Source organism: Amblyomma maculatum, chromosome 9 (genome assembly GCF_055883805.1).
Source record: "Amblyomma maculatum isolate TAMU_Amacu chromosome 9, ASM5588380v1, whole genome shotgun sequence".
NCBI lineage: Eukaryota > Metazoa > Arthropoda > Arachnida > Ixodida > Ixodidae > Amblyomma > Amblyomma maculatum.
In genome coordinates, this window is record NC_139352.1 from 86,878,167 (window position 1) to 86,905,621 (window position 27,455).

General features: G+C 48.6%; 2 protein-coding genes and 1 long non-coding RNA gene across 3 annotated transcripts in view; 2 read left to right on the forward strand and 1 right to left on the reverse strand.

Moving 5' to 3' along the window:
* The window catches only part of LOC146179687 (uncharacterized), an 88,753-nt gene that overhangs the window by 26,276 nt on the left and 35,022 nt on the right, over nucleotides 1-27,455 (reverse strand). The window lies entirely within an intron of this gene.
* Nucleotides 12,850-14,910, forward strand: LOC146179689 (uncharacterized). The gene is made up of 3 exons (XR_014700934.1): nucleotides 12,850-13,031; nucleotides 14,236-14,277; nucleotides 14,382-14,910. It is a non-coding gene; the product is annotated as an uncharacterized LOC146179689 (long non-coding RNA).
* Nucleotides 15,352-26,690, forward strand: LOC146179690 (chitinase-like protein 4). Its single transcript, XM_084579611.1, has 8 exons — nucleotides 15,352-15,391; nucleotides 15,777-15,949; nucleotides 17,537-17,706; nucleotides 18,233-18,410; nucleotides 19,701-19,901; nucleotides 20,724-21,028; nucleotides 21,766-21,985; nucleotides 26,274-26,690. The coding sequence occupies exons 1-8, from the start codon at nucleotides 15,352-15,354 to the stop codon at nucleotides 26,499-26,501; spliced, it is 1,515 nt and encodes a 504-aa protein (XP_084435737.1). The 3' UTR covers nucleotides 26,502-26,690.

Below are 27,455 nucleotides of genomic sequence, written 5' to 3' on the forward strand. Positions count from 1 at the left end.
ATTTAATACTTTTTTCTTCTTTTTACATATATGTACCTTAAAAGGGTAGACACGTGAAATTACAAGGTTGTGCAGAGCTTGTCACACGCTTCCTTTGTGAGTGAAGACCATCACAGTGAAGTGTTAGACTCAAGGACGGTCTAGAATATACTTTAATTCTTTTTTAATGTTTGTGGAAATGCTCGCTCTTGCATTCCGGACCCATCACCAGCCCATTGACTGCAATGTAGGTTCATTGAAAAAACTATAATTGAGTATTTGTGACGTCACTGCCTAATTTTTTTATGTAAGATACGACACAGTTGATCAGGTCGCTTTGGCTGTTTTATTGCACCCTTACGTATGCCAGCGTGCCAGCACCCTGACATCCCTAATGCATGGACAGCATGACGGCTCACTGCAGCCAAAATTATGCTTGACGGCAATATTCATTCACTACAATTTGCGAAAGCTGCCGGCGGCGGCGCGGTAATAGTCAGCGGCGCAGCAGTGAGTACTTCTTGACTTTGTACCAGAAAAGACAAATGTTATCATGACTGCTGATATACACATGCAGCAGTAGCACAAGTGCAGAGCCTTTGTCAACGGTGCCTCTTGCGGGCACGCCAGACGACGAACTGTGCTGCTCCCTGCCTGCCTACTCGTCGCTAGGCCTAGTCGGTTTTGCCAGATGGCACTTCAGAACGGGTCAGCAACATAACGCTGTAATAAAGGTTCATCTTCCGTCGTTTTACTATAGGAGGCCTATCTCATAATAAAATAAGCTCGATGAAACGTGTGTATGACGACTGTCCTCAATCGGCCTAATTTTCTTTCCACAAGTAGTGCCGGTGACTCTTCTGGGCGCACCGGTGTCACACCAGCGCTTTGTGGTGATTGTATGTGCATTCTGTGATGTAAGCAATTGCCGATTTAAGTTGACTTTTGCCACAACTACACTCTATGACCATTTTCATTTGCTACACTTTGTGAATTTTCTATCAACAATAGACCGATCCCACTAGCCGGCTTCACGACAGCACTACTGCTGCGGTGCATGCTGGCCCACGTAGTCAACCGGCTGCTCCAGCCGCCCGGAGAGCTTGCGCACCGTGTTTCCGAATTATTTTTAGCTCGTGTGCATGCTAGAAAGTATTGGAAAAATTCACCTGTTTCGTTTCTGGGTGCTATAACAGCCCATGGGACAAATGGCTCTAGTTTTATGTATTTAGACGATAGCTTACACAGCTCGTTTGGCCGAAAAGCCGTCAGCGTTGTTGTAGTATAGAGTAATAGTTGCAGGCACCGTGAGTTGGAAATAATGCGGGCTGTACAAAAACATTGCACCATGGTAACTTATGCTTCTACTAATCAATTACTGATTGGTGAATGATTGGCAACAATGAGCCAATGAAATCAATGTGATTAGTCTATCAAACAAGGAAATTAAATAGATTTGAAAAGGGGTGATGTATAGTGCCAGAACCCTGAGAATGAAAAGCCAATTTGATGATGCTAACTTAGAAAATGTATTGTAATTTAACAATTAATAAGTTTAATAATTACCTGTGTGTCAAATTCTCTGAATGAAAAGGTAGTTTGATGGTGCTGTTTATGAAGATTTAGAATGCAAAAAAAAAATATTATATAAAGGGGGCCTCAATGGTGTCAAATTCTCACAATGAAAAACAAATGCTTGATCATGCTAATTAAGAAAATTTAATGTGTAACTGATAAGATATTTGTTCAACAATTGAAAAAATTGAAAAAAGCCACAGTTCAAAGGTGCTAAAATGCTCAGACTGGAAAAGCCAATGCTTGATGATTCTAAGGAAGAAAATTTAGTGTGCAACTGATCATTTTAGTAATTGAAATAATTGAAAAATGAATTAGAAAAAGAGGCTGAAAGGTGTCAAAATCTTCGGAACAAAAAGCCAATGCATGATGATGCTAATTAGGAAAATTTAGTGTGTAATTAATTAAATAACAGAAATATATGAAAAAATAAAAATTGTAAAATGGGGGTTCAATGGTATCAAAATGCTGGGATGAAAAGTCAATGCTTGATGGTGCTAATAAAATTTAGAGTGTAATTAATAAAATATTTGAAATAATTAAAAATAATTTGTTATTAGAAAAAGCAGTTCAAAGGTGTCAAAAATCTGTTTGACATCCTTCAATACAGTCTTTAATTTTATACAAACATTGATATTTTTAGTTGATCAATTACACACTTAAAATTTTTTAATTACTGTCATCAGGCATTTACTTTTCATTCTGTGCTTTTGACCCATTTTTACAATCTTTAAGTCGTCCCTTTTCTTCAAATAAATAATTGCTCAAGTGCACTTTCTAAATTTTCTTGATCAGTATATCAAGCATTGGCTTCTCGTTCTCTGCAATTTAGCACCATTGAACCCAATTTTTCTGTTTTTCCCCTTTTTTGATTATTTCAATTATTTTATCAATTACATGCTTTAAATATTTATTAAATCATCAAGCATTCACTTCTCATTCCTAGACTTTTGACACCTGTGAACCTTCTTTTTCAATTTCTCAATATTCAATTAGTTCAATTAATTATTTTATCGATCATCAAGCATTCGCTTCTCATTCCTAGAATTTTGACACCTGTGAACCTTCTTTTTCAATTTCTCAATATTCAATTGGTTCAATTAATTATTTTATCAATTACATGAACTAACATTTCTATTAGTATCATGATGCATCGGCTTTTCATTCTGAGCATTTTGACACCTTTGAACCTCCCTTTATTCAATTGTCATTTTTCATTTCATTAATTCATCAATTAATTACAATGTTTTAATTCGCCATCGCCTATTACCCACCAATCAATCATCAAAGCCACAAATTACCATACGTTTTTGGTATGCAGCCCTCGACACGAGCTTCACAACTAAACGCGACTATTTTTAAAGGAACAGATTTAGGACCCTTGGAACGCTTGCGTTGCAGGTAAGTCACAAAATTTTTTGAAATAGCGACAACGAATTCTCGGCAACGACGTATGAATATTTGCGTTGAGTTCGTGTGCAGCGGCAGTACTACAGTCAGTTCGAGTCAGCGAGCTGGGCCGCGTACTCGGCGGCTCGGTGGGTGATATCGGCAATACGTTCTTTAAGTTTGCGGTTGTTTTTGGCGACGCCAGCGGCGTGTAAGGCTGCGGCGAGCTTCCCAGAGGTGAATGAGGTGGTTATCCACGTCCGTTATTGCCTCTGTGAGCTGGATCTGCGTTTCATGTGTGCGAAGGTGTGACATCAGTGACCGGGACCAATATACCCGCCTCACACAGACAGCGTCCGGTCGCCGCCTTCTTGCCCGGCTGAAAATTCAACATAAACTGTTCACAGTGGAGAGTCCGCATCCCAGAACTCTGGAGATGCGCCCTCACAGTGCGGCCTCTCCCTGCCAACATGTCGCGAGAAGACCATAATGGGCGGCGTCTGGCGCGGGCGGAAGCCTTGGCCCGCCATTATGTGTTCTACGTGGATGCCTCGGGCCCCCATCCGGGGGGGGGGGGGGGGGGGGGGGGGCTGGTATACGGTCGCAGTCGTTCACAACGGGAACACAGTCGATGGCCTTACATTCAAGGCCAAATCTATAACACACGCTGAAGAGGTAGCCATTGCACTCGCCGCATCACCGGTGAGTGCAATGGCTACTACAAACGTAGACAGGACGCGATCCGGTCTACGTTTGTAGTAGCGCCAAATCCCAAGAACATGCATCCTGTCGTTCATCAGGGTAGGCGTAGGGCCAGGGCGGAAGCCTTAGCCAATACCTATCAGAACAAGAACACCGTCTATGTAGAGGCGGCGATGTATTCTAACGAAAGAGATGCGGTGGTGACGGTTGTAGATTTCCAGCTAAAGGAGAAAATGAGCGCCTCGCTACGGAACTGCACCGTGTCTGACGCCGAGGAGGCCGCTATTGCTCTAGCGGTCGCAGAGGGCAAATAGGTCCGGGCGTTCGCTGGTAGTAACGACCGATTCGCAAGCCGCTTGCCGAGGATTCACCAACGGCAGGATTGGCAAAAAGGCGGCCGCCATCTTGAAGGCCGGCGAGATGAGCGACACAAAACAATTCGTACTTTGGGCTCTGGGGCACGGCGACATTCCCGGGAACATCCAGGCCAATCTCATAGCTCGAGGTTATGCAAACCGAGGGAGGTCAGAGGCCGAAGAGACCGGGCAGTGACTCGTACCTACGCAGACATTTTGGTGCACTACCGGGGGACCAGAAGACGATATCCTCCGCCCCACAAGTTGTTAAACAGGGAGCAGTCAGTGTCTTGGCGGCAGCTACAAACAAACTCTTATCCATGCCTGTCTTTATACAGCAAGATACATCCGACCGTATACAGGGACACGTGTCCCTGGTGTGGACAGAAACCGACAATTATCACATCACATGGGCCTGCCATAAAATAGATGCAGTGCCGATAATTCACAACGTCACGCCGGTGCAGTGGGAGGCTGCGCTGTCCAGTTCGAAGTCGAAAGACCAGCTTAGGCTGATTGAACGGGCCAGCAGGGCAGCAAAGGCCGCGGGAGTCCTGGACTGAGGACCCAACCACGAGAGCTCGATTATTTTTCTTTTTTGCATTATATAAAGTTTTCTCTCTCTCTCGCCGCATCAGACCACACTTCTAAATACATCATCACCGACTCACGAGGGGCTTGTAGGAACGACGCCCAAGGGTGGACCACCCCCTAAGCCTATAGAATATATCAAAATTGCAGTCTGGACACGGACCTCGCGTGCCGATATCTCGTCTGGGCTCCTAGCCACCAGGGTCTTGCAGGGAACGAGGCAGCTGACGCAGCCACCCGCGCGCTTTCTCTCCGGGCAGTTTCCTCGGGACTCGAATCGGCTGAGGACATCGATTCCAATCCGGCCTACGCATTCAGATATTGTAATTTTTTATCAAAACTCGCATCGCAAATACCCTAACCCCTGCAAAGGGTTAGGAAAAGCGAACGAGAGGCTGCTCCTGCGCCTCTTCACTAACACGATGTTGTGCCCGGCAGTACATAAACATTTTGACTCCCAATGCACTGGCCAGTGCCAGTACTGTGGGGACGGGGCTGACACCTACCACATGGTATGGGCCTGCCAACGAAACCCATCCCTTCTCCCCATCCCTAACCCTTCCCGGGAGGACTGGGAGGCGACCCTGCTCGGCTGCTGCGACCTACAGGCCCAAAGGGCCTTAACGTGGCGTGCGCGGGCGGCGGCAACCGCCAATGGAGTCCCTGACTAAGGTCTCCACCCAGTATTGTACAGCCGAGGCCCTTAAGGCTCCGCGTGAAACCTGCAAATATTCAATAAACGTTTTCACCACCACCAGTACTGCAGTCGCATGTGCACGCACTGACCAGCCGACAGGCGACTACAACAAACATGGCGGCGGTGCAACTTCCCGTAAACCGGCGCATGCGCAGATCAGTCAGTGGGATCGGTCTATTACCAGTACAGTGTTCTATAATAGTTATTACCAGATTCGCACACATGAAGCGGCGCTCAAAATGTCGCACGAAAGCGGTGCCTCGATCGGTGCGATTCAAACTATATACTCACGAACATTTACGCGCGCTCCTTCATGTCAAAGCCACTCCCGTTTTTTTTTTCCAGCCGCTCGTATAGCGTAGGAATTTGGGCAAAACTGTAGCGAAGCGAGCGGCCGGCATCAGCACTGCTACGTGCAGCAAGTTGTCGGAGAGCGAGTTAGCGACAGCTGTTCGCTGGCGACAACGGCATGTTTCCGAGTTCGTGTTGGCGCGGCGTGACAGGATCACCAAAACGACGCAAACAACATGTTTACCGATGCAATTGACCAATTTTTTTTTTCCGCAGTGTGACTCCGTCATGAAAGCATATGGCGGAGCCTCACTGCATACAGAGCAGACGACGCACCTACTCGTTGAAGTCACACAGGGTTTTGACCCACGCGACATTTCAATGTTATGTCTTCTGTTCTTTGACGGCAAGTAAAAACCTGGCAACTACGAACCAAAACCAAAACTGCTGCGTACTAATAATGCGATAATAAATTATGTAATGCGATTTCGGGTTTCTGACACCGTGCTCTATGCTTACAGATTCGCTACGCATTATTTACAACAAAAAAGTGCAGCACAAAAATTTGGAGTCACTGCCCCTTTATGCTTTGAGGCAATAAACAACACAATAAAAAATTGACAGTGGCTTACCTCGGCTATGCGTAGCGAGAGGTATGTTTCCCTGGCTGAGTTTGTTGTTGTCACTGCGTGTTTAGCAATGAGAGACATTGTGTATATATACACATCTTTTATTCATTTTGCTTGAATGCTTTGCTTGAAGACTGCCTGACGATTGGTGAAGTAGCATGCACCGGACTCAATGTTATCTATACAGTATTTCGTTTTGGTAGTCTCTTTGCTATACAAGGTGCATAGTAGTTCCCCATTGTGTAGTCCAGTGTTCACAAAGTCTGCTTCAAATATCCGGGTCGCAGATGCAAAACTCGAATACTGTGATCAGTCACACGACAGGCCTTTACGTCCTCTTCTGTTGGTTCCCGTTGACTGACGTCTTCCATAGACTCCATTTCGGTGGCTAAGCGCCGTCTATTACGCTCGGCAGTCTGGCACCTCCGCTTAGCAAGGTCGTTTCTCTCTGTTCGGGCATCTCCGCTGCTCTCTTCAACTTCTTAAGCTCGTTCTCTCTTTTTTGAGTAGCCAAGAGCCAGGCGACAACCACCTCACGATCGGAAGAGTTGACCGTTGTTTAGCAGCAGCTGGACTCTCCTTCTCTGCATCCGTGTCAAACGTTGTGATACAGCCATCTATTTAATCTCCGCTTTTTATACGCAATGGAACGAGGCGCACCTGTCGGGTGTGTCTGGTTACCATGGTATCGGCGCATGCGCACAAATGGCCTCTCCTGGCCACCGCGAAATGTTTGACTGGTAGCCCCGTGTACCTCTCGCTACAAAATTTCTGCCACTCGATAAACCGTTACTGGTGCCGACTCCATCGAATATTGGCGCAGTTCCAGACTTTCACGTAGGCACCCTCGTCTTTTTCACAGGTACTACTACCTCTTCTTGTCCACGCAAAGCCGCGAAAACTGTTCACAGTGAAACAGTTCAAACCCGCCATTCTACACTACACTCCCGCCATTCTACACTCTGAAATCGCTGATCGAGCGGGCGCGTCGTTTCGCGCCAGCCATCGGCGGACTCCGTCCATCAAGGGCTTATAAGTGACCCTAAATAAGTGCATTTGCTAATACCACCACCAACAAATTCCACTACGGTGAGCGTCATGAGATATTTGCTTAAGACGAAAAGAAAACGAAAGAGCTCGCAAAGCCGCATTGCGATGGCACCGGTCGCAATGACGACGAAGCGGCGCGCGCTTCGCCGACACCCAGCTGCGGAGCCGTGAAACGGGAACGAGACGGCGACTCGGGTGACGCCCACCAGACGCATCTGAGCACGTTAGTCGCGGCTGGAGAATCAACCTACACCGACGGCAGACAAAGATCGATCATCATCCCCCGGTCATGCTTCGTAGAGGGATGGTGACCCCACGGCACTGAGTGCGCACCCACTTCCTGAGAGGACAGGGCAGCGTGCTTCTCACCGTCACCACTGAGCGCGCCTTCGCCCCATTGTGTCACCCCTCAAGGTATGCGCAGTCATTATACACCGCAAAACGTTATATCGCGCGCTTAACAACGGCACTCCTGTGGAAGCGCGGTCAGTGTTCACTTTCTCCCAGGCGAGCCGCCAACCAGCAAAAGCGGAGTGCGCTAGGATTTACAAGTTCCCCACCTCATCCCGTTCAGCCCCGCTGCCGTGACCTGCCCGAGATGCACGTGTCCCGCCTGTACCGCTCTTTGACGCGGTGGCACCGCAACCATCTGGACCCGCTGCTGCGAGGCGGAGCCAAGAAGTTTGTGGGAACGCCAGGTAACGATGGCCACGCCACGTCATTGCGCCGCCGCCCGACGCACACGCGAAAGCTCGGCGCTGTTGCTCTAGCTCAGCATCGGGGAGGAGTCACGATAAAATTACTTGAAAGTACGGAGAGAACGAAAATGAAGGTTGCTACTTAGGCTTCCAATCGTGTACAGTCGGGAGATATTTATTCACACAAACAGCGGAGGGGAGGGGGGACATTCAGGCAGTGTCCTCGAGTCCTTTACAGCTATCTTGCAGTTGCAGACTTTGCTAGCTGCAAAAATCTGTCGTAGAAGTTTTGCTCACTCCATGGCCTAGAAGAGTCGTGTAGCACATTGCTGAGAGGAATTCAGTTTTAGTTTCAGTTTCAAATCACCCCTGCCGCCGTGAGACATGCTGACGCCGCGTTCAGACGTTGTGCGAAATGTTCTCTATATAAATAAATATAAAATTCCACCTAAACTACCATGTTCCAAAGCGTTTTGCTCAACATTGTAATTATGCGAACATCAGAAAAATGGTCTTCAAGAATATGGCACTGTAAATTTTTATCGTAAAGGATAAATGAAATAATATAATTAAGAACTGGATTAAATAGCACAGCACCTCGCAACAACAACAACAAAAAAAGCAGGATATAGAAAAAGTTCAACCGTCCCTTGCGTTCTCCCATGAAATTGCCAGAAATAGCGAATTTGTTCCGCTTTAAGCAATCATCAACACTGCCAACAAGCAGGAAACGACTTTACAAGCATTGAGAAGGCTTCGGATATCGCACAAGTTAAAATTTTACTAAATTCACGAAATAATAAATCGAACTTTCGACGCCTACTCTCCTTAAGGAGAAGCCTTAAGCACTCCCATAGATAACAATATGCGTTGTTTCATATTTATTTTTATATATTTAGTTTAAATATTGCAGTGCATTTTAGTATCTGATGTTTATAAAGCACTTATAATTATTTTTGAGAATTCGATAAATTTCGAAGATGCGGATGTTTTAGAATTGAAGTCAAAGGTGACCACATTTTTTTTTATATTTTCAAGTTTGGCCGATTTCAAAATAATACGGAGAAGAGAACAAACAGCTCTACAGCTTCCAATTTTTGCAGAAGTGGAGAACTAGTCCTGGATAATAGAGAGAAAAAGTCTCAGCCGGAGGACTTTATTAAGCCGTGCCAGAATATAGGGCTGATCATTGATAATTTTCACAACCAGCCCTCAGTTTTATACTTCAATTTTATAATTTTAAACAATATAATGCAACACTTTTTCAGGCCGTAATATTTCCGAGGTAATGAGGATTCTTGACAAGGGTTTTCGCAAAAATCGATTAAGTTCTTTTTTTAAAATTGGAATCAAAGCCTTCTTTGCTGTTTAAGAATCTTGGGCGAACATGATGCGTTGCGGAGAACACACCTAGAAGTCTAGAGTTCCCATATTTTCCTGAAATTCAGGAAATTATCTTAATATTAAACGAAAAAAGACTTATTGCTAAAAACGGGACGAATCATGCCCGCATTTAAGGTTGAAAATGAACTTTTTTTGTAGCGCGTTGCTTCTGGAACAATGCTTGCGATTTTTTCACTAAATTAACTGCAACAACAAAACATGTTTCAATAACTCCCATAAAAGTAAAAGTTGCATAGATTCAGTGAGTAGAAAAAAATAGATGACAAAATATTATTACGCCAGAAGCAGGTCTCCAAACTTGCAACTTTTTGAAATGGCAAAAATGGCGTTTTTCACCTGTAGTGATATGCAATTTTTTTCCCAGAAAACTACGCCATATCTTGCCCAGCTAAAGCCCACTTCTGTGTCGAGACATTTTCGCATTTATAAAAAAATTTCATTGAAAACAAAAAATGGTCATGGGACCTTGATTACCGTTCTTACTTGAACACGGCCACGGCGGCCGCTTTTTGACGGAGGCGTAAAGCAAGGCGCCCGTGTGCTGTGCGTTGTCAGTGCACGTTAAAGAACCCCAGGTGGTCGAAATTTCCGGAGTCCTCCACTACGGCGTCTCATAGCCTGAGTCGATTTGGGACGTTAAAGGGCCACTGTCCAGGGAAGGCCCTATTAAGCAAATGAGCCCAGTGTTTCGATCAGGTACCGGAGATAGTCTGTGCAAAATGCTACAGTGACACGCGCGCCGCAAAACATCGAAAATACAATTCAAAGCTCTCTCATGCTCTCCTTTGGGAAGCGAGCTTCCCTGTTTCCGGCGCTGGCCCGACGGGCCACAGTAATGACGTACGTACCGCGAACGACGTCCATTGCTCCGTCTCGCTGACTGACGGGAGAAGGATGGGTGTCTACTGCTCGCTGCGCGCTTTTCCCTCGCCACGGCCAGACTGAATCCAGCGGCGCGCGCTCCCTCGGCCGTTTTTTTTTTTTTTTTTTTTCGCGCTCGCGGAGTGCCACGCTCCACCTCCCGCCAAACGCGGAGGAGGAAGGGGAATTTGTCTTGCGGAGGCTAGACGACCTCGGGCAGGAGAGTGAAAAACCTTTGCGAGGGAACGGAAGGAGAGAGGCATGACAGAATCGGGTGATTGCGGTGGCTATAACTGCGTTATTAGTTACTCTTTTCAAAAACATTTTGCGGCCTTGCGTTCTAGGGGCGAAGTCTCACAGTCACCGGGGAAGAAAATATTTTCGGCCGGAGGGTGGACAGTGGGCCTTTAAACCCCACAAGCCAAACCAAACGCCCATATAACGGGGAATAAACCAGCGGAAAAGACGCGCTCACAAGAGAAGTACACAGTAGTAAGCTGAAAACACAACTGAATTTTACTAGTGAACTGCCAAAAAACAGAACCATGCCCACATGAGTGTAAAGGCGCCAATATAGTCCGACGTAACGCACGCGCGCGCGCACGTCGACCTCCGCGACGTTACGTCGGCGAAAAACCGAGGTCTATAGTCCAACGTCACGACGTGATGGACGTAGCGAGCGCGAGCCGACGCGGCCCAACGTCGCCGACGCGCAAACAGAATCTCGCCTATTTCTCGTCGACCGCGTCAGCCGCGTCGGCCACGCATCCCAGCATTCCTCGCGCGCAGTGAAGATGGCGGCTTGCATGTAGACAGCGACCGCGCGCGCATCTCAGACACCGTTGCGGAAAAGCTGCGAGAAGGCATTCGAAGGCAGCCCTGCGTCTATGATACCTAGCGGATTGACTACAGAGACGTTCAGAGGAAAGAAAAATGCCTGGGATGCAAACTGTCAGTAGAGCGGCCGGGCACAGCTGTGAGTTCTTCGCTGCGGTGCGTGTGCCATACACAATGCATTGCTCTAGGAGGTGTAACGATGGTGTTGTTCCACTTATCTGCAGTACATTCAGTGGAAGAATACTAAAATCTGCGGAAGCGGCTTCGCATAGAGTTGCGACCTGTACACGCTGGAATCGAAAGCCGTACTCGATTTGGCCACACGGAACGTCAGCGGCTCAACAACCAGGGAATTCGCGAAATTTATGGAATTCTACAGAAACTGCGGCCGGCCGAAAAAAGTGATCCTCATTACTGTGTAATCTATAACTCTCTGTATTCGTACAGATACTTAAATTAAAACACGCACGTACACAATCATCGTTCCGTCTGTAGCCGTCGTCGACGCGGGCTCAGACCGTTGCTGGGCTGGACGTCTCCACAGCTGGCTGTACATGCTTTGTGCCATTTGAACATTCGCAGTAAACACACCGCATCATTGCCTTGATCACAACAATAATTAGTGCCTCGATATGCAACCAGTTCGTCCCTGTAGGTGACCTGTCGTCTGCTCGAAAATGCACACCGAAAACGTACCAGCCCTCGAGGGCGTCTTGTGCGTATGCGCGACGCGGCACCGGGCACGTCAGCCGCGCCAGAATGTAGAAGCGGCAGTTTTTTGACGCACCCGTCGTAGCCGACGTGCCGTGGCCGACGTCGCCGACTCAGCGAGTCGCGTCGAAAACGTCGGACTATATTGGGGCCTTAAGCAACCACGGTGCCAACGATTCCCGATTCATTCCTCGTACCAACTGGTCCAACGAGCTACGCTTCTATGGATACACATCGAGCGGCGTTGACGTCAATGCCGATCGAGGTTAGGATGCCAGCAGGGAGGATGAGGGGGTTGGCTGTCCGAAAGAGAGCGTGACAAGGTCTTGATTTGAACTTCTACCAATTTTCAGAGAGCGCAAGGCTCTAATGTTTCACAGACACACCCTTCGATGTTCGATCCAAGCACTGGCGTTGTTTGTTTAAAATGTCCAGAGCCTGGCCGGGGCCCTTCATACTCGGGGAACTGCATTACCGCCGAAGACGAGGACAAGCACCACTCGTCGCCTGCCGCACAAGGACTACGCATGTAGTGCCCATTCTGCGCAATATGCGAGATGTCTGCACGAGAGCGAGAAAAAGCGAGTGCTCATTCCTTGTACCGCTAAACAATTAAGGCGAGACCTCGCTGTCACACCGATAATCGGAACAATCTCGTCTATAGCACCGCTGAAACGCAGTGATGAGAGAAAAAAAAAAAATCTGCCTTGAAAGGCGTTCGCGTATTCGCGTGACGTCATTGCTGCTTTACTGGCAACCATTAGCCCCGAGAGCGAACACTGGCGGCGCTGCGATCGCCTCAGTCTGACGTCACGGCAAGGACTCCGCCAGCCGGGCTGCTGCTCCTCCCGGCCGATGCCGGCTCCTTTCGTTCGTTTTCGCTCGCGAATAATCGTGGAGGCTTATTGCTCAGTGCGCAGTGAAAATCACGGAAGAAAGCCGGTGTAAGCTTCCACTTTACCCAAAGTTGTTCAAAATGAAGGAGGTTAGATTGATGAAGTTAAGAATGGGGAAGCAACCGTCGGCATTGCCACTAGTGTGCAGTAAGCAATTCAAAAAGGAAGACTGTGTAGCCGGTGTACAAGATACTAGGTGAGCCGTACGTGTAGCGACGCTTTTACGGGCTGTTTGTCAACTAGCCTTTTTTTTAATTATCAGTGTACAAGAACAAAGCTATTGCCAGACGCTGTTCCATCCGTCAACCTTCCCGTGCGTCCTAGCGATGCAATGCGATCGCTCCCGGGATCGACGAAGCGGCGGCGTAAGTAAATCAGCCATTGCTCAAACTTTCGTTTCCTCGATCTTTGTGTCAGTTAGTGCTCAGACATTTTGCTCAGTAGCGGAATGTCCAAGCTGAATCAACTGGGACCCTGATTAAGTTTTTGTTTAAAATGTGTCTCACGGCAGTGGTGTTCTCGTGTTCATTCATGCCGCGAAATTTTACACAATTCCGCACAGCTGTGCTGGTCTTTTTGTTTGAATGCTGATATTTTCCAAATTTTCCAAGACACGGGGCGCAGATTCAAACAGCACTTCAGTAAGGGTTGTGATAGGGAATGTCTTTTTTGTTTGTTTGTTTCGGGCTCCGTGAAGCCGTGCCTTAGATATATACGTCTCAGACTTGTGTGCTATGCAACAAGCGTGGCTTTAAAGTGCACGTGATGTGCAGCTGCTCTGCGCTTTTCTGAGGTAATGCCCAAACTTCGGTGAGGCCTTGTTTCAGTGTTTTTTGAGGTTGTAGCCTGAATCACTCTATCTGATTCCAGGTGAAAGAGGCGTTCCCGCAAAGTAGTACCAGTTCTGCGCACACGCAGAGGCTTTGACAACACACAAGAATAGGGACAGTAGTGAAAATTCGAGCGCCGTTTACCTATGGATACGCTATGCGGCCACTATTCCTTTGTGATGATTCACATTAACGTGAATGATTTTTATCAAGCATTCAGGAAAAAGAAAGACATTTAAATATCCCGCATTGTCTTTAGTTCTGGCTATGAAACTGAAATACATGAGTAAGCTAGAATCGTGATAAATTATCGGCTTTTGCTTCCTCACCACTTCTGTTGATCAAAACAAACAATATTTACCTTAAACAATCTCTATATTACTGCAGTAACTTCGAGTGGAGAGCTTGTTACAACATAAAAATGAATTAATGAAACCACAAGTCATCCGTAGATACACGAGGAATATTCTTTTATCTAGCCACGTCACCAAATGTACATGAAAATACTGCATTTCAACCTTATCACTCTAAGCATAATGTTACCCTAAGAACAGAGAAGGACTGGCCTGTTTAAACAAGACCCATTTTTCATCCTCTTCACATATGGATTCAATGAGCTGTTTGTAGTATTTAACAAAACGAAAAAGTTTTCAATGCGTGGCGAAAATTTAATGATATCTCTGTATCTGTAAAGAGTGGTTTAATGGCATAATAATTCTGTAGTTTTTTTTCTCTCAAGGACCAACACACAGCGCTAACCAACTCACAGGAATTTCTGAAGGTATGTAATACAGTTTTGTACACTGCTTGCCTGTTTCACCTGCAGCTGTGTTTTTTTTTTTTTCTCTTTTTTTTTTGACAGAGCTTGCGCTTTTTTCTTTTCAGGAGTTACCGTGAAGGTTCAGAAGCTTTTCAAGGACGTTGGGATTCAGCTCAGCGCGAATGACATCTTCAAGCAAAAACAGCTAATAACGGTTGCAAAAATCATTGATGAAAGTGGTTGCGCTGCTTCACTAAGGCAGCGACTTGTTTCGCACGCTTTGTCCACATAGGAATTTATGCTCCTCAGTGAAAGGGAAACTGGAAAGAAATTTGCAAATTAGCAGTGCCCCCAAAACATCCCATGCGCGCACGGCTGCGGCGCAATAGGCAGAGGCGAACGGAATGACGGAAATGTTTACGACACGGTTAATAACTCATATTGCTGACCATCAAAATGCGCGTTGCTCTTGGCAAATCATGCGTAATTGCTTCTCAAAAATGCCCGACAAGTAAGATGATTCTAATAAAGTTTTAATCAGTAGCCTCTTTTAAATAAAAATCCGTGCACAAATTTCACAGCGCGCAGTCCATAATACGCGCTCTGAGCAACGTCCACAGCAAAACGGTACAAATTTATCGCGTCGCAGGCATATAGACCTATCTTCATGGTTGTATTACATTCGTAATACAATCATGAAGATAGTGACTCCACGCACATCATCAGTTTCAAGAGACGACGCACGAAAGGCTCCTGCGGCGGCGACGGCACCAGCTGCGCCCGTCGCGGCGAGCGCTCGGGCACGCACGAGACTTGCGCTCACCGCGACGAGCGCATGTTTCGTGTTTTGAAAGCAAGAGGAATCATTAATAAATACTTCTTTTTTCCTGACACTCGATCGGTGCTGTCTGCGTTGTTCATAATGCTGTTGTTATGAGAACAACCGAGGCCGCAGACTCTAAGCTACGCGGCAACACGGAGAAGCCAGAGCGATCGGCGCAGGCAGTCCTTGCCGTGACGTCACGTCGGGCTGACCGCCAGAGGGCGCCACTCAAACTTCTCGGGGCTAATAGCACGCACAACGCAACCTGAGAGATGGGAAATGAAAGAGAGAGAAGGCCTACGGTGACTCAGGGTACGGCGTCGGTGAAATCCGAGTTCAGGTTGGACGGCGTTCTTTGTTATGGCGTCTCCGCAAAACAGGCCAAAACGGCCACCTGCTAAACCTGATAGTGAATACGGTCTATAGTTACATGCAAGTTAAGAACGAAGTGGCAAATTACTTTTAAAAGATCCCCGCCCACTAAAACCGATAGCCGCACTGTATAAACTTACTAACCACCACACGCTAGAAGCCATAGCATTTATAGTTTAAGGCGGTTGATCGTGACTTCACGGGAGTCGGTCGACGGCTCTCGAGAGGGGCGCTGCTGCCGCTTCGTCCTCGAATTGTATCAACCAACAAGAGTGGACTTCTCAGCGGCTGTCTGTAACTATTACAACGGCGCGGCGCGGCGCAGGCCCTCCCCGCAAGGGCAGCCAGTCGGCGGCCGCCAACTCATTCGTGCTCTACGCGGCCGTGTTCGTGGGCGGAGCCGTGGCCACCTTCATGCTGGTGCTGGCCATCATGACCCCGTCGGGACGCTCGGCCACCGGCCGAAACCGCCTGCCCTTCGCGGCCGCCCAGGTCGTGGTGAAACGTCCACTACTTTGCTCGTTATCTGTGGTCACGCGATGAGTCTCATGCGAGTCAGTCTGCCCGCAACAACGGAGAATGAGAAAGCCAGACCGTACAGGTGCCGGAGCATGCGGGTCCCGGTACAACACGGTGGCGCCTAGAAGGCAACATATGCGTGCTATGTCCATTTGTTCATCTCCCTCGCGTGTATTCGGATACGGCCTTGTCCCCAATCAGAATTTCCCAGACAGCACAAACCATCGGTCCAATACTGGATATGGTGGCAATGCACTGGCCCTATGTAGGGCCGCATTGTCAGCACAGTACCAATACTGGTCCCATGGTTTGAGCTTCCTGGGTTAGAACGAGCGATTGGCACGGGGGCAGAGCCAAAGGTACTGTGACCTCGAGCGCTAACGTTTAACAAGAAGAACGCGACAATTCGTAGCGTTCCAAAATTGATCGTTATTTCACTGACACCACTGATATGACATTACGATTGGGGATACTGTTCATTCTTAGTTTTCATTGTGGACCACACAATAGTTGAGGAAACGCCCCTTCTTTCTTTGAGAGAACTGCACAAGAAGTCAAGGATATAAAATTTCCGTAATCATTGTACTGATAGGCATTGAAGATTTAGTGTATGCACGTTTGTATTTGCGCGCAATTTTATCGTTGCTTAGACACAGGGCTCTGAATATTATACTTCAGCCATCTTAGTCCAAATAGGTCTTCAATTTCATCTAAGAATTCTGCAATAAACGGAACATCAGCGGCAAAATCTTGGAGATGTTTTAGCTTTTATCCGAAGCGTTTTCTAATGCGCGAATAGTTTTAAAAGCTGGACCAATGATTTGAGGCACTGCCTGGTGGTAAGGGAGCAACTTGTGAAGCAGCGCAGTAGCGTAAAGGATGCGAGGAGGACAACCAAGAAAATCGCCGGCTCTGCCTGTTCAGCGACGTTCGCTAGTCCACTCAGCTCATTCCAAATTAATGGTACGTGAATTTTCCCGTCTGCCTCAAGGCACCTACACAACAATTATAGGGAACCCTTAAGCTCCACCTTTAGGTTATGACGCGATAACGTGGTCTACCAGCCCACGCATAAAACCCCGCTTTTACCAAGCCGTCTATGAACCTGCCTGCGTGGTCTAGGGGTGACGTGAATGCAACGGTTCTGGCAGGATAGTTCTGATATCATCCTCCAACACGAAAACAGTCACGAGTTGGCAGCTCCTGCCAAACGTAACGCCAGACAGCCATATGTTTAATTAGTGCGCGGTCATGTCAGCTCAAAGCTACCACCTGCCAGCGCCATCCTCGTGATTTTTTGCTCACAATGCCGATGCCAACTACGCCAACAGCGAATTTTCTGGTGAACAGGACCCTTTAACGCTATCACATTAAAAGAGGTTACAAAGTAGTGAACGTCAAGTGATACGTTGTTTCTACTGCTTATTGTTACCAACTGCTTGTGGTAATGTAAAGGATGCCAACGATTTGAAAATTAGCATGTCTGCCGTAATGGCGCTGAGTTCGCGGCTTAATGGAATCCGGAAAAGCTATTTGCTTAAAGTTCTCTTACGACCTGGCTGCCAGGCCCACGAGCGGACCATCGGACGGCGGTCCCGCGGCTTGGTCTTCTCGCGCCAAAAAGGGTCAAGAACAGCCAGCTATGAGGAAGCCCCGCTGCTGTGCCTCTACGACCGCAACACGGAGCGCAAGAAAGAGCCCGTCCACTATCAGTTGCTCAAGCACCTGCCCGCCAGGCGAGTCTATCGTCTGCATTGTCCCTGCACCACCCGGAGAACGGGCGGTTCCTTAAGGTTGTAGGTCCAAAGGGAACAGCGCACAGTTTGACGAATATTTGCTCCCGGCGTCGGCTGCGTTACTTTTTAATAGATGCGCCACATGGGAACAAGGCAGGACAATGAGAGACGACACAGGCACCCCCCTTTTCCCTGAACTAGGGCAATTTTTACAACATATATCACAGAAAGTAGCCAGGCCAGTAGGCACATGGTTCTTAGCAAGATAGCACGCATGAGTAGCAGGACACTCTCCAGAAGACAAACAACACTGTGTCTGTAACAGAACCAACTTCCCTTCCCCTTCATCCTCTTCTTCGTGTTAGCATTGCATTCTCAATACTCTAGAAGTGAGCGCATTACGATATGTCATGGCGGTTAGGAAGGACCGTCATCGCGACATAAAGCAAAAAAGTAAGAGACATATTCGTCCACCGGTGCTTCGGCCAGTTCGGCGTGGCAGTCAGATGCACCATCCTCTTTTCAGGTTCTGCACGCACCTCGTGTACGGCTTTGTGAGCCCCTCGGACCTGAACAACAGCACCTCCGGCGGCGCCTCACAGGCGGGCTCTGTGGCCGACGCCGACCGACGCATCCGCCAGATGGTGCAGCTCAAGCAGCTGTACCCCACGCTACGCGTTCTCGTCGGCGTCGGAGGGCCCAAGGCAAGTACTCGCACGGCTGTGTGCTGGAATACAATACTGCGCAACAGCTCATGCGGCGTTCTTTTGTAAGCTGAAGAGGCCGGGAAGTGTGCACTAAACGTGAACCATCCTATACGAGAGAAAAAGGCAGTCAGACTCCATAATAAGGAGATGCTGTGCTGCCCATCACCCGACGTAGAGATCACCTAGTGTAAGTAATGCTGCGCTGCTAGCACCGGGAAGCATATTGAAACCTCAAATCAATCTAATGTGATACAGTTTGATAAAGCAGTCCTTTACATCATGGCACCGTAGGTCTTGCGGGCATCCATTACGGGAGACTTAATTCTGGTTTAAAGCCTGGGTAACTGCAAGAGGTTCGCTTGTTTTGAAAAGGAAATCTGCGCCTTTTGCTAACCGTAAGTATTTCATATTTTTAGCGATTGCAATCTATGTCAAGGGCAAGAACTTTTATTAAGGAGTGCACTAGAAGATGTGTTACTACATTTTACTCCCTAACAAGGTAATACATATTTATAGGACGAGCCGTGCACGTACGCGTCTGCGGAGCCAAGTTTTATGCGAATGCACAAGGGAGCCGTTAAGGCGGTACTTCCTGCGCAGTGCCGCTGTCACACTTTGTTAGGCAGTGGTTTCTAAGGCAAATATTTTGGGCCCTCAAATTGTCGCAGAAAGGTGCGGGACTGCGTTCGAATATTCAGATCTAGCACAGAACTGCTGATCACAAATTGTGCCTGCCTTCCTGCAGTCGGAAGTAGACCTATCAACCAGCACAGGGAAGGGCGTCAACGGCAGCGGGTCACAGCGAGGAGCGGCTATTCTATTCCACTGTGCCAAGTAATTGGCGATTAAGTGTAATTCTTTAGGTGCCATTTTACAAAATCACTTGAAGAGGAAGCTAGAAAACTTAACTCCTACGCACAGACTCCAGGCACAGACCATGGCAGCGAATAGCCGCGGTAGTATCGATGCAGGCTAAAATGGGTGACGTAGAAAATAGATACCTGGCTAGTTACCTGGCTGCATGCCTTCCGGAACCCACTATCTATAGGGGTCCAGATAATGGGTCAACCCAGTAGTAGGTCATGACAGGCATGCATAACAGTGTTCGACACAAATGAAATGTATTGTTCTTGCCAGCCCACATCGTCGCTTCAAGGTCAGCACAATTTATTCGCCCTCTGCCAAGAAGAAACATCCTGGCCACAAGCCCGCTTACACCCTTGCGGCCTGCACTAATACAAACAGGACTGATGACATAATGTGAGTGCCTTTTCCGCAACATCGCAGGTGGACTCCAAGTCCTTCTCAGATGAGCTCATCACCGAAGGTCGGCGCGAGCACCTGGCGCAGCGGAGCATCCGCTGGATGCGCACCCGTCACCTCGACGGCATGCACGTCCAGTGGATGTACCCGGGAGAAGGCAACGGACGACCCTCGGACCGAGAGAACTTCCCCAAGCTGCTGGCCCAGCTCCGGAACGCATTCAAGGCGAGTCGCCAATCTGCCGTGCTAGCCTTTCCCTGGTTGGTATACTCGGCGTAGCTTCCATTGAGGCGGACATATCAGCCGTGGTAATAGCACTGCTTTCGTCACGCCCTTGCCGCCGTAAAGTTTTTATAGCAGCATGAAGTGAAGAGCTTGAAATTATTTCCGGATGCACACTATAGAGAGATAAAGGAGTCGGGATATATGTCAACCAAAAAGGTTTTTCGGTTGGCTACCATGCACTGAGGAAGAGGAATGAGGAGATTACAAAGGAGAATAGAGAAGAGGCGAAGAACTTGGCCACGTCCTCAGTTAACAGGTCTCTTGTAGGCCTCGATGACCGTCGACTGTTGTGGTGACGGTACGACAAAGATCGATGCGGTTCAACACCACAACGCAGTGTATTTCGCTAGCAAACGTGTAGGGCTCACACATGTGAGATAGTCTCCTAGTAGCCATTGAGGGTGCGCAGCTTTCTGGGCCAGCTGGTGCATGGTTACGAGAAAAGCCAGAGGAGAACGACGCGTTCATATTCCAGTCGTCCTTTTATCTCCTGAGAACGCGTCTTTTCCCGCTGATTTTCCCCGTAATCCTAGAAACCGAGCCATAGGTGGCACATCAACGTTGCTTCGCGACGCGCTGTTATGTGCAACACTAAGGAGCAGTCTAAGGTCCGGTGTCCTGGGGCACCTAATGCGCACATTTCAGTATGCATAGTCCATATACACTCGATAAGTTCCATTTGCTGCTCTATAGCCCGTATGGAAAACATGACTTAGGGGCCCATAACATGAAAAGTTCCACAGGGGCTATTCGCAACTGCAGTCGGAAAGCAGCCGCTGGCACCTGACATTGTACCTGCCCCACGAGGACGAGCGCGTGGACCGCGGCTACGAGCTGCGCAACGCCCTCCGCTCGGTGCACTACGCGGTGATGGGCTCGTTCGGTTACGTGGAGCCGGGACACGCCGAGGTGAGCAGTCCACTGTACAATCGGCCGCCCGCTGCCGACGGACGCTCGCCCATCAACAGCGTCCACGAGCTGGTCGTGCTGCTGGCTGACAGAGGCGCGCCACGGAGCAAGCTGCTGCTCGCCGTGTCCGCCAGCGGGTACACCTACGCACTCGCGAGGTAACCCCAACACCTTCTCGATATACCATCAAAGTAAAAAAGAGAGAAACGCCTTTACATTTTACTCTCTTACGAAGCCATTCGCTGGTTGGCTGAACCAGCACTACGAATATGACGGCGTTGACGTCATAGATAGCATAAGAGTGAAACCGTTCTCCCCATCAGATCAGGTTGCACGTGGCAGTAGCGGCATCACAGGACGTTCCGCGTCAGCCGCTATGGAGGATGATGGCGCTGGTTCTCTAGGATAGGTTAGACGCAACACAGACGCCTAAGAATGCGGAAGATAGAAGAGTCGTCGTTGTAGCTCTGCCAGTAGAGCACCGGACGTGATATTTAAACACTGCGGGTTCGGTTACCACCGGCGTCGAGCAGTTTTTCTACTTTTTAATCAATTATTCCCCGAATTACATCACAGCTTCACAACAGAAAAAAAAATATTGATTCCTTGTGCAATGGCTGTTGGCTCTTTCTCATACAAAGATAAAATTACGCTAGGCAACGGGTCAGAAGAGCCTGACCGAGGCAACGTGGTCCACGTCATTCTGTCCGCAACTGTACTCATGCACAAGCTGCAAAACACGTTCCGTCGCAACAAAAAATACCAATTCAGAAGTCCCAGCTGCCCCTAGGTATACCCCATCAGGAGGTAGAAAAAGAGCATAAAAATGGGCCAAGAAAAGCGGCCTTGTCTGACGCCCCAGCCACCAAAGCATCAGGCTCGCTGCTGCGTGCAGGGCCGACACCGACGTGCGCGCCCCATTGCGAGGCGGGGACGGCCACGGGCAACCGGGTCCCTTCACCCTGACACCCGGTCGGATGGCCTACTTTGAGATCTGCTACAATGTGTACCGCAACAGCTGGGCGCGCGTTTTCGATGCCGCCACCTCGTGTCCTTATGCCTACCGGGGACAGGAGTGGGTCACCTACGACGACGCCGACTCGGTCAGAGCAAAGGTGAGTGCTCGTGCCCAGACGACGGCGCCCTGGTGCCTCACTAAACCGTGGCACAGGCGTGAAATCAGTGTGCTGCCTGACCTGAAATCTGGCGTCGTATATGTAAGCACTTGAGAGAAATAGCGGTTCTCACCGCGCTAGAGTTGCGCACCATGTGGCGCTGAAGCTGCCATTTTACAGCCTGCTCGTTGTCGAAGGCCCACGCAAGTGAAAGGCGAAAGCTTGGATCACGAAGTAGTCCATGTCTCGCAAGTTGGAACGTAATTGGGTTTTGGGCACGTTTCCGCTCGTCTCTTGGCCCTTGCTATTTCGAATGCCGCTGGCGAATGATCTCAGTAAAGTCCGCAATACGGCCGAAGAACGTGGGCGGAAGCGGCAGCAGAACGCATACATGTCGGCCATTTGTGCTTTTGCACCATTTTTACAGTGCCCGTGATTTTAGTCAAAAAGGGTCAAGGGTGGCACGTAATATGCGAAGGCAATATAACAGATGATTGCTAAGTGTGACAGACTAATATAAGGGAAGGATAGCGTAGCAGGAACGCAGGAAGTTGTGTGGGCGGAGAAGAGAAGGCGGCAATTATGTGAATGCAGCTGGCGTATTTATATAGGACTGCATTGACTGGAGGGAAATGGGAGAGGCATTATTGAAGCGAAAGCTTCACTACTGTAGGTAGATCGAGCCGTCGGGTGTGCACGCTTTTCACCCTGAGGGAGATTTAGAGGTCAAACTTCCGTGTTACGCCTGGTGATCGCCATGTGACTTTGGGGCATAGTCACGTAGTCTACCACATTGCCCGTGAGCTTTGTCAAAATCACGTGACCTGGTGGTCGCCATGTGACTTTGGGCATATTACGTAGGCCATCAAGTGGTCGTGACCACTGTCAAGTTCACGTGATCTGCCATCGGGAGGGATATTTAGATCAAACTTGTGTGTTAAGCCTGGTGTCTCCATATGACTTTGGGGCATAGTCATGTGGTCCACTAAATGACCCGTGATCCCTGTTAAGGTCACATGACCTGGTGATCATGTGACTTTGGGGTATAATCACGTATATCACGAAGTGGCCCGTGACCACTGTCAAGGTCTCGAGAGCATGGTTTTCGCCTTGAGAGATTTAGAGGTTCAAACTTCTGTGTTAAGCCTGGTGGTCACCATGTGACTGGGGCATAGTCATGTAGGCCACCAAGTGGCCCGTGACTATCAGGTCACATGAGCACGGTTTTGATCTTGAGGGAGATTTGGAGGTCAAGCTTTTGTGTTAAGCGTGGTCACCATGTGACTTCAGGGCGTAGCCGGATAGGCCACCGAGTGGCCCATGACTACTGTCAAGGTCACGTGAGATGACGCCAGTGTGACAGGAAGTAGAGGATGCTAGAGAGGCGATATGAGTATAAATAGGAGCTCCTGGGCTCCTGCCTAAGTTACAACCCTGCACGAGATGGAGTCGAGACCGATGAAGAAGGGGCTTTACGTTTAGAGAAATGCACAATGTGTTCAATCCGAGCTTGGCAATGAGCGGTCACATATATGAAGCTTTCGCTTCCCTCCAGGGTTAACCAAACTAAAAAACAACCAGTTAATTTTTTGCCCTGAAGTGGGAGCAGTTTCAGACTGATGATTATGTGTCGTCAACAAGACTACCTGCACGTCATTTTTTCTTTTCAGGCTTAAAATGTGCCCCTTATATACTGCTACAGGCGTGAAAGGTTTTAGCTGGCAGTTTTTCGGCACCACTGCACACGCCGCATATATAATATGGCATAAATTAATATTGCATTCGTGATAACCAGCGATTACCCACCTGATGTGCGCAACTTCACTTACGGTTTGCGTGCAGCAAAACACTTAATATAAATCTAAACTCCTTAGCACAAAATCTGTGCGCCAGTGGCTATATTAGGGGGCCCAGATACGTGAGGCATCATCAGCCTTTGGCAGCCTTTCGAAGCTGAGATCTAGGACCTTCCGCCATTTCTCGCGCGCAGGCTTCTTGCCACAGGGCCTGCTGTTATTGTCGCCATGCTGGTCGTTTTGGCAGCGCGCACGGCTGTTGCAACATGCGCGTCTCGGCTCTGAATATTGGTTGTTGAGCCTGAGCTCTACTCGACAGGCCCGTGCATTTCCGTTTTATTCTTCATTCAGTCACAACAACATTGCAAAACAAAGGCCCCTAACATCAACAGTTAACTCGCCATGGAATGACCGTGGCTTCCTAATCACATTCGGTCACTTGATTATAGTATGATACAAAAATAACAAAATAGGCAGTTTCGAACTGTGGTTCGTGGTAAGCGGTGTGTGCACCACTCCGGGTTAACGTAAACGAAATCTGTTTACGAACATTCGCCATAATAATGTCACAAGCATCGAAATTCTAGAGCTTATAATTTGGTCTCATGCTTAGATTTTTATTTTAGTAATCATGAAAACTTTAATGGCGAACCACTTTCCGTCACGGCGGAACTGCCTGTCGTGCTTATAGCAGACTTTAGTAGCCTCCGAATGTATCACTGCCGCCATTCTGACCACCTCTTTATGCCATCCTTTCTGGGAACCCATTCCGTCACCCCCTGGAGCAACTGGTTCTGTTTTGCCCTCGGATTACACGTTCTGGCCAATTCCATTCAAATAAGCGGCACAGAAATACTGCTCGTTTGCTATACATACCGGCTGTAGGTCAAAACTGATGGGACGGGGGCAGGCGAGGAGCACTTACACTCCGCTTTTGAAGGGGTCATGAAAAGCTATTTACTAAAATCATAAAACGCGCATGAGAAATAGCCAATAATCCCATCAATCCTCTCTGTAGCACAAAAATTGTAAGCTAGCTTTACTAGCACCGAACATATGGTCAATCGAAAATGATGCGCCTCCCCTTTCCCACTTTTCTGAACTCGACCTACGCCGGCATGCAAGAAAAAAAGAAAATAAGCCGCGACGGCGCCCCACGACGCCCCGTCACGTCTGCGTAACTTGGGAGCGTCCAACGAGTGGGCGCGCCCAGCAGCCCCGCTGACGTCACTGGAGAGGTTTGCTTACAGAGATGTGTCGCCCCTATTGGTTGCGAGCGGTCGCCAGGAGCACTTTTCAAAAATTATCTACAAATTATCGGCTCCACGCAAAGTTTTCAAATTTGACTCGAATACTCACGAAGACCATATTTATGGATTTCTTGTGTTAGAATTTTACTGCAAGTAGCATCTCTGAGGTCCTTTAAGGGAACGACATGACGTTAACGGTTTCTGTCCGCGCTTTCCCCTTGCGTACACTTTACCACTCGGTCAATTACGAATGTCTAAAATTCATGTCCTTATTATCTCACCCGCTATATACCAAACGCCATCAGTCGCGCACGCACTGATTGGTCCCTGCGTGCCAAATCCAGCATAATTTGACGGGAACGTGGCGCCATCTGCCATCAGGGTTATCTGTGCATGCGTACTTACGCTGGAGCGGAAGGCGATGGCGGTCAGCGGCAGCGTAAACTAAAGGGATGGAGGAAGGAAAAAACTTTTCGCGACGCCGGCCCGCGAGCGGAAAATGCTGTGGCGCCACCTACACATGGGGCGGCTTTTCCCCTCGCACTCCTCTGTGTGTCCTTCCCCGTCTGAGCGCTTCTCCGCGCCATCTGACGCCAACAGCCATGCTGCCCCATAGCAACGCTGACACTGTTGCTATTTGCCCCTTATCTAGGCTAAAAAAAAGCACGCGACTTCCGGCACGTTTTTCGCAATACATCTGGGATACATGGGGCCTTTCCTGTTTTCTCCTTCTTCCATGACTAAAGGTCTAATATCATCAATATCAAAATGTGGGCAGCCCATGTAGCCCATACTGCCATGGCGCCATTCTGCTAGGAGACTGCAGATGAGCTGCCGACATCGAGCCGATGAGCGAACGGTGCACCGCTAGCTGGCCTAGGATACTGGCCTTTGTGAGCCGCACGTGAGGGACTTGGGCAGCACCTCAAATGCCTACATCGCAGCTTCTGCGTATCAGCACAAACAGGCCTTGCGAAAATGTAAAACCCAGTTTAGTCCTGCATTGGTGTATGAAGGGCTAGCTCACACACAAAGCTGGTGCTTGTCCTCGTGGCCGACGCAGGCCCCACTTGCACAATTCGGAGGACTGAGAGGGGCCCCCACCTTAGGACATTCCTTATGCTATGAGCACAACGTCAACGAAACCATAAAACAGCTTTCGCAAGAGAGATCTTTGGCAACTCGCTTAAACACACGCAGTCCATTTTATGCTCCATCTGAAACTCTACCCCCCGCGCCCAGGTGGCCTTTCTGCGCAACCAGACGCTGGGAGGCGCAGCTTTGGTGGACGTCGCGGCCGACGACTACATGGGCATGTGCGGGCCCCGCAACGTGTTAGCCCGAACGCTCCGCTCGGCACTCAAGCATTACACGGCCCCGCAGCCCAAGGCGGCGCCACACGTCAAGGCGGTGCGACGGCACCCACGCTCTGCTCGACAGCTCTTTGGTCACCGACGACGCTTGGGCTAGGTCACCATCGTCATCCACATCATGCATCGACAGTGTTTACATAGTGTGCCTTTATCTCACTCCATTCCATCCTTTGTTTTGTGTGTCACATCTCATTTCCTTAGTCGGAAATAAAAAGAGCATGGTCGCTACTCCTAACTGCAGCTCGACAGGAGTGCGGATTAACTGAGGGCAGAGCGGCCGGTATTAGGCGCCGTATGATTAGGCAAATGAGAACCATTCTGTGCTCTGATGTGCCTGAATCTGTTGGAGTTTGTCGGCCGGCCATGCATAGAGTATGTCTGAAACAGTAACCTGTGCGATTTATTGACTCTGTGATATTTATAGAGTAAAACATGACGCAAAAATCTCGAGATCCTGAGCCACAAGAATGCGCTTCGTCTGTCTGTGCTCACGTCCCTTGTACCACTTAGTGCAATTCCTTCAGCATATAAGTCGGTATGCAGTTAAATACATCCACTGACAGCGTTCCTGAGTTCTGAAGCGAAATTCGGAGAACCCCAGCATTGGCCAACGCTTGTCGGGTCCGATCAAACAGTTTGCGCTGGCCGACCAGATCCGACCTAGACAGCAGTCTCCCAATATTCTACAGTCGGACACAGGTCAAGAAAAAAGCAGCATCAAGTTATCAAAAGAGCCCCCTCCAACCAATAGCTGCCGAGCTATACCATGACGTCACAGCCCGCTGCCTTGCACCTACGAGTAGCGCTTGAGTAAGATGTGTTGTCGACTTAGTTGGTGCAGTACTTCAGACATCTTAAGTTGCGTGAACAAGAAACACACAAGACAGGAGTGCGCTCGTCCTGCATCCTGTCTTGTGTGTGTCTTTGTTCGCGCAACTTAAGATGTCTGGAGTAGCGCTTGAAACTTGGTTTCTTCGAGTGAGTAAATAGTTCCTAAAATGCTTCGCGAGTCCGAGAAAAAATACATACCTGATACTCAATTCGATCAATA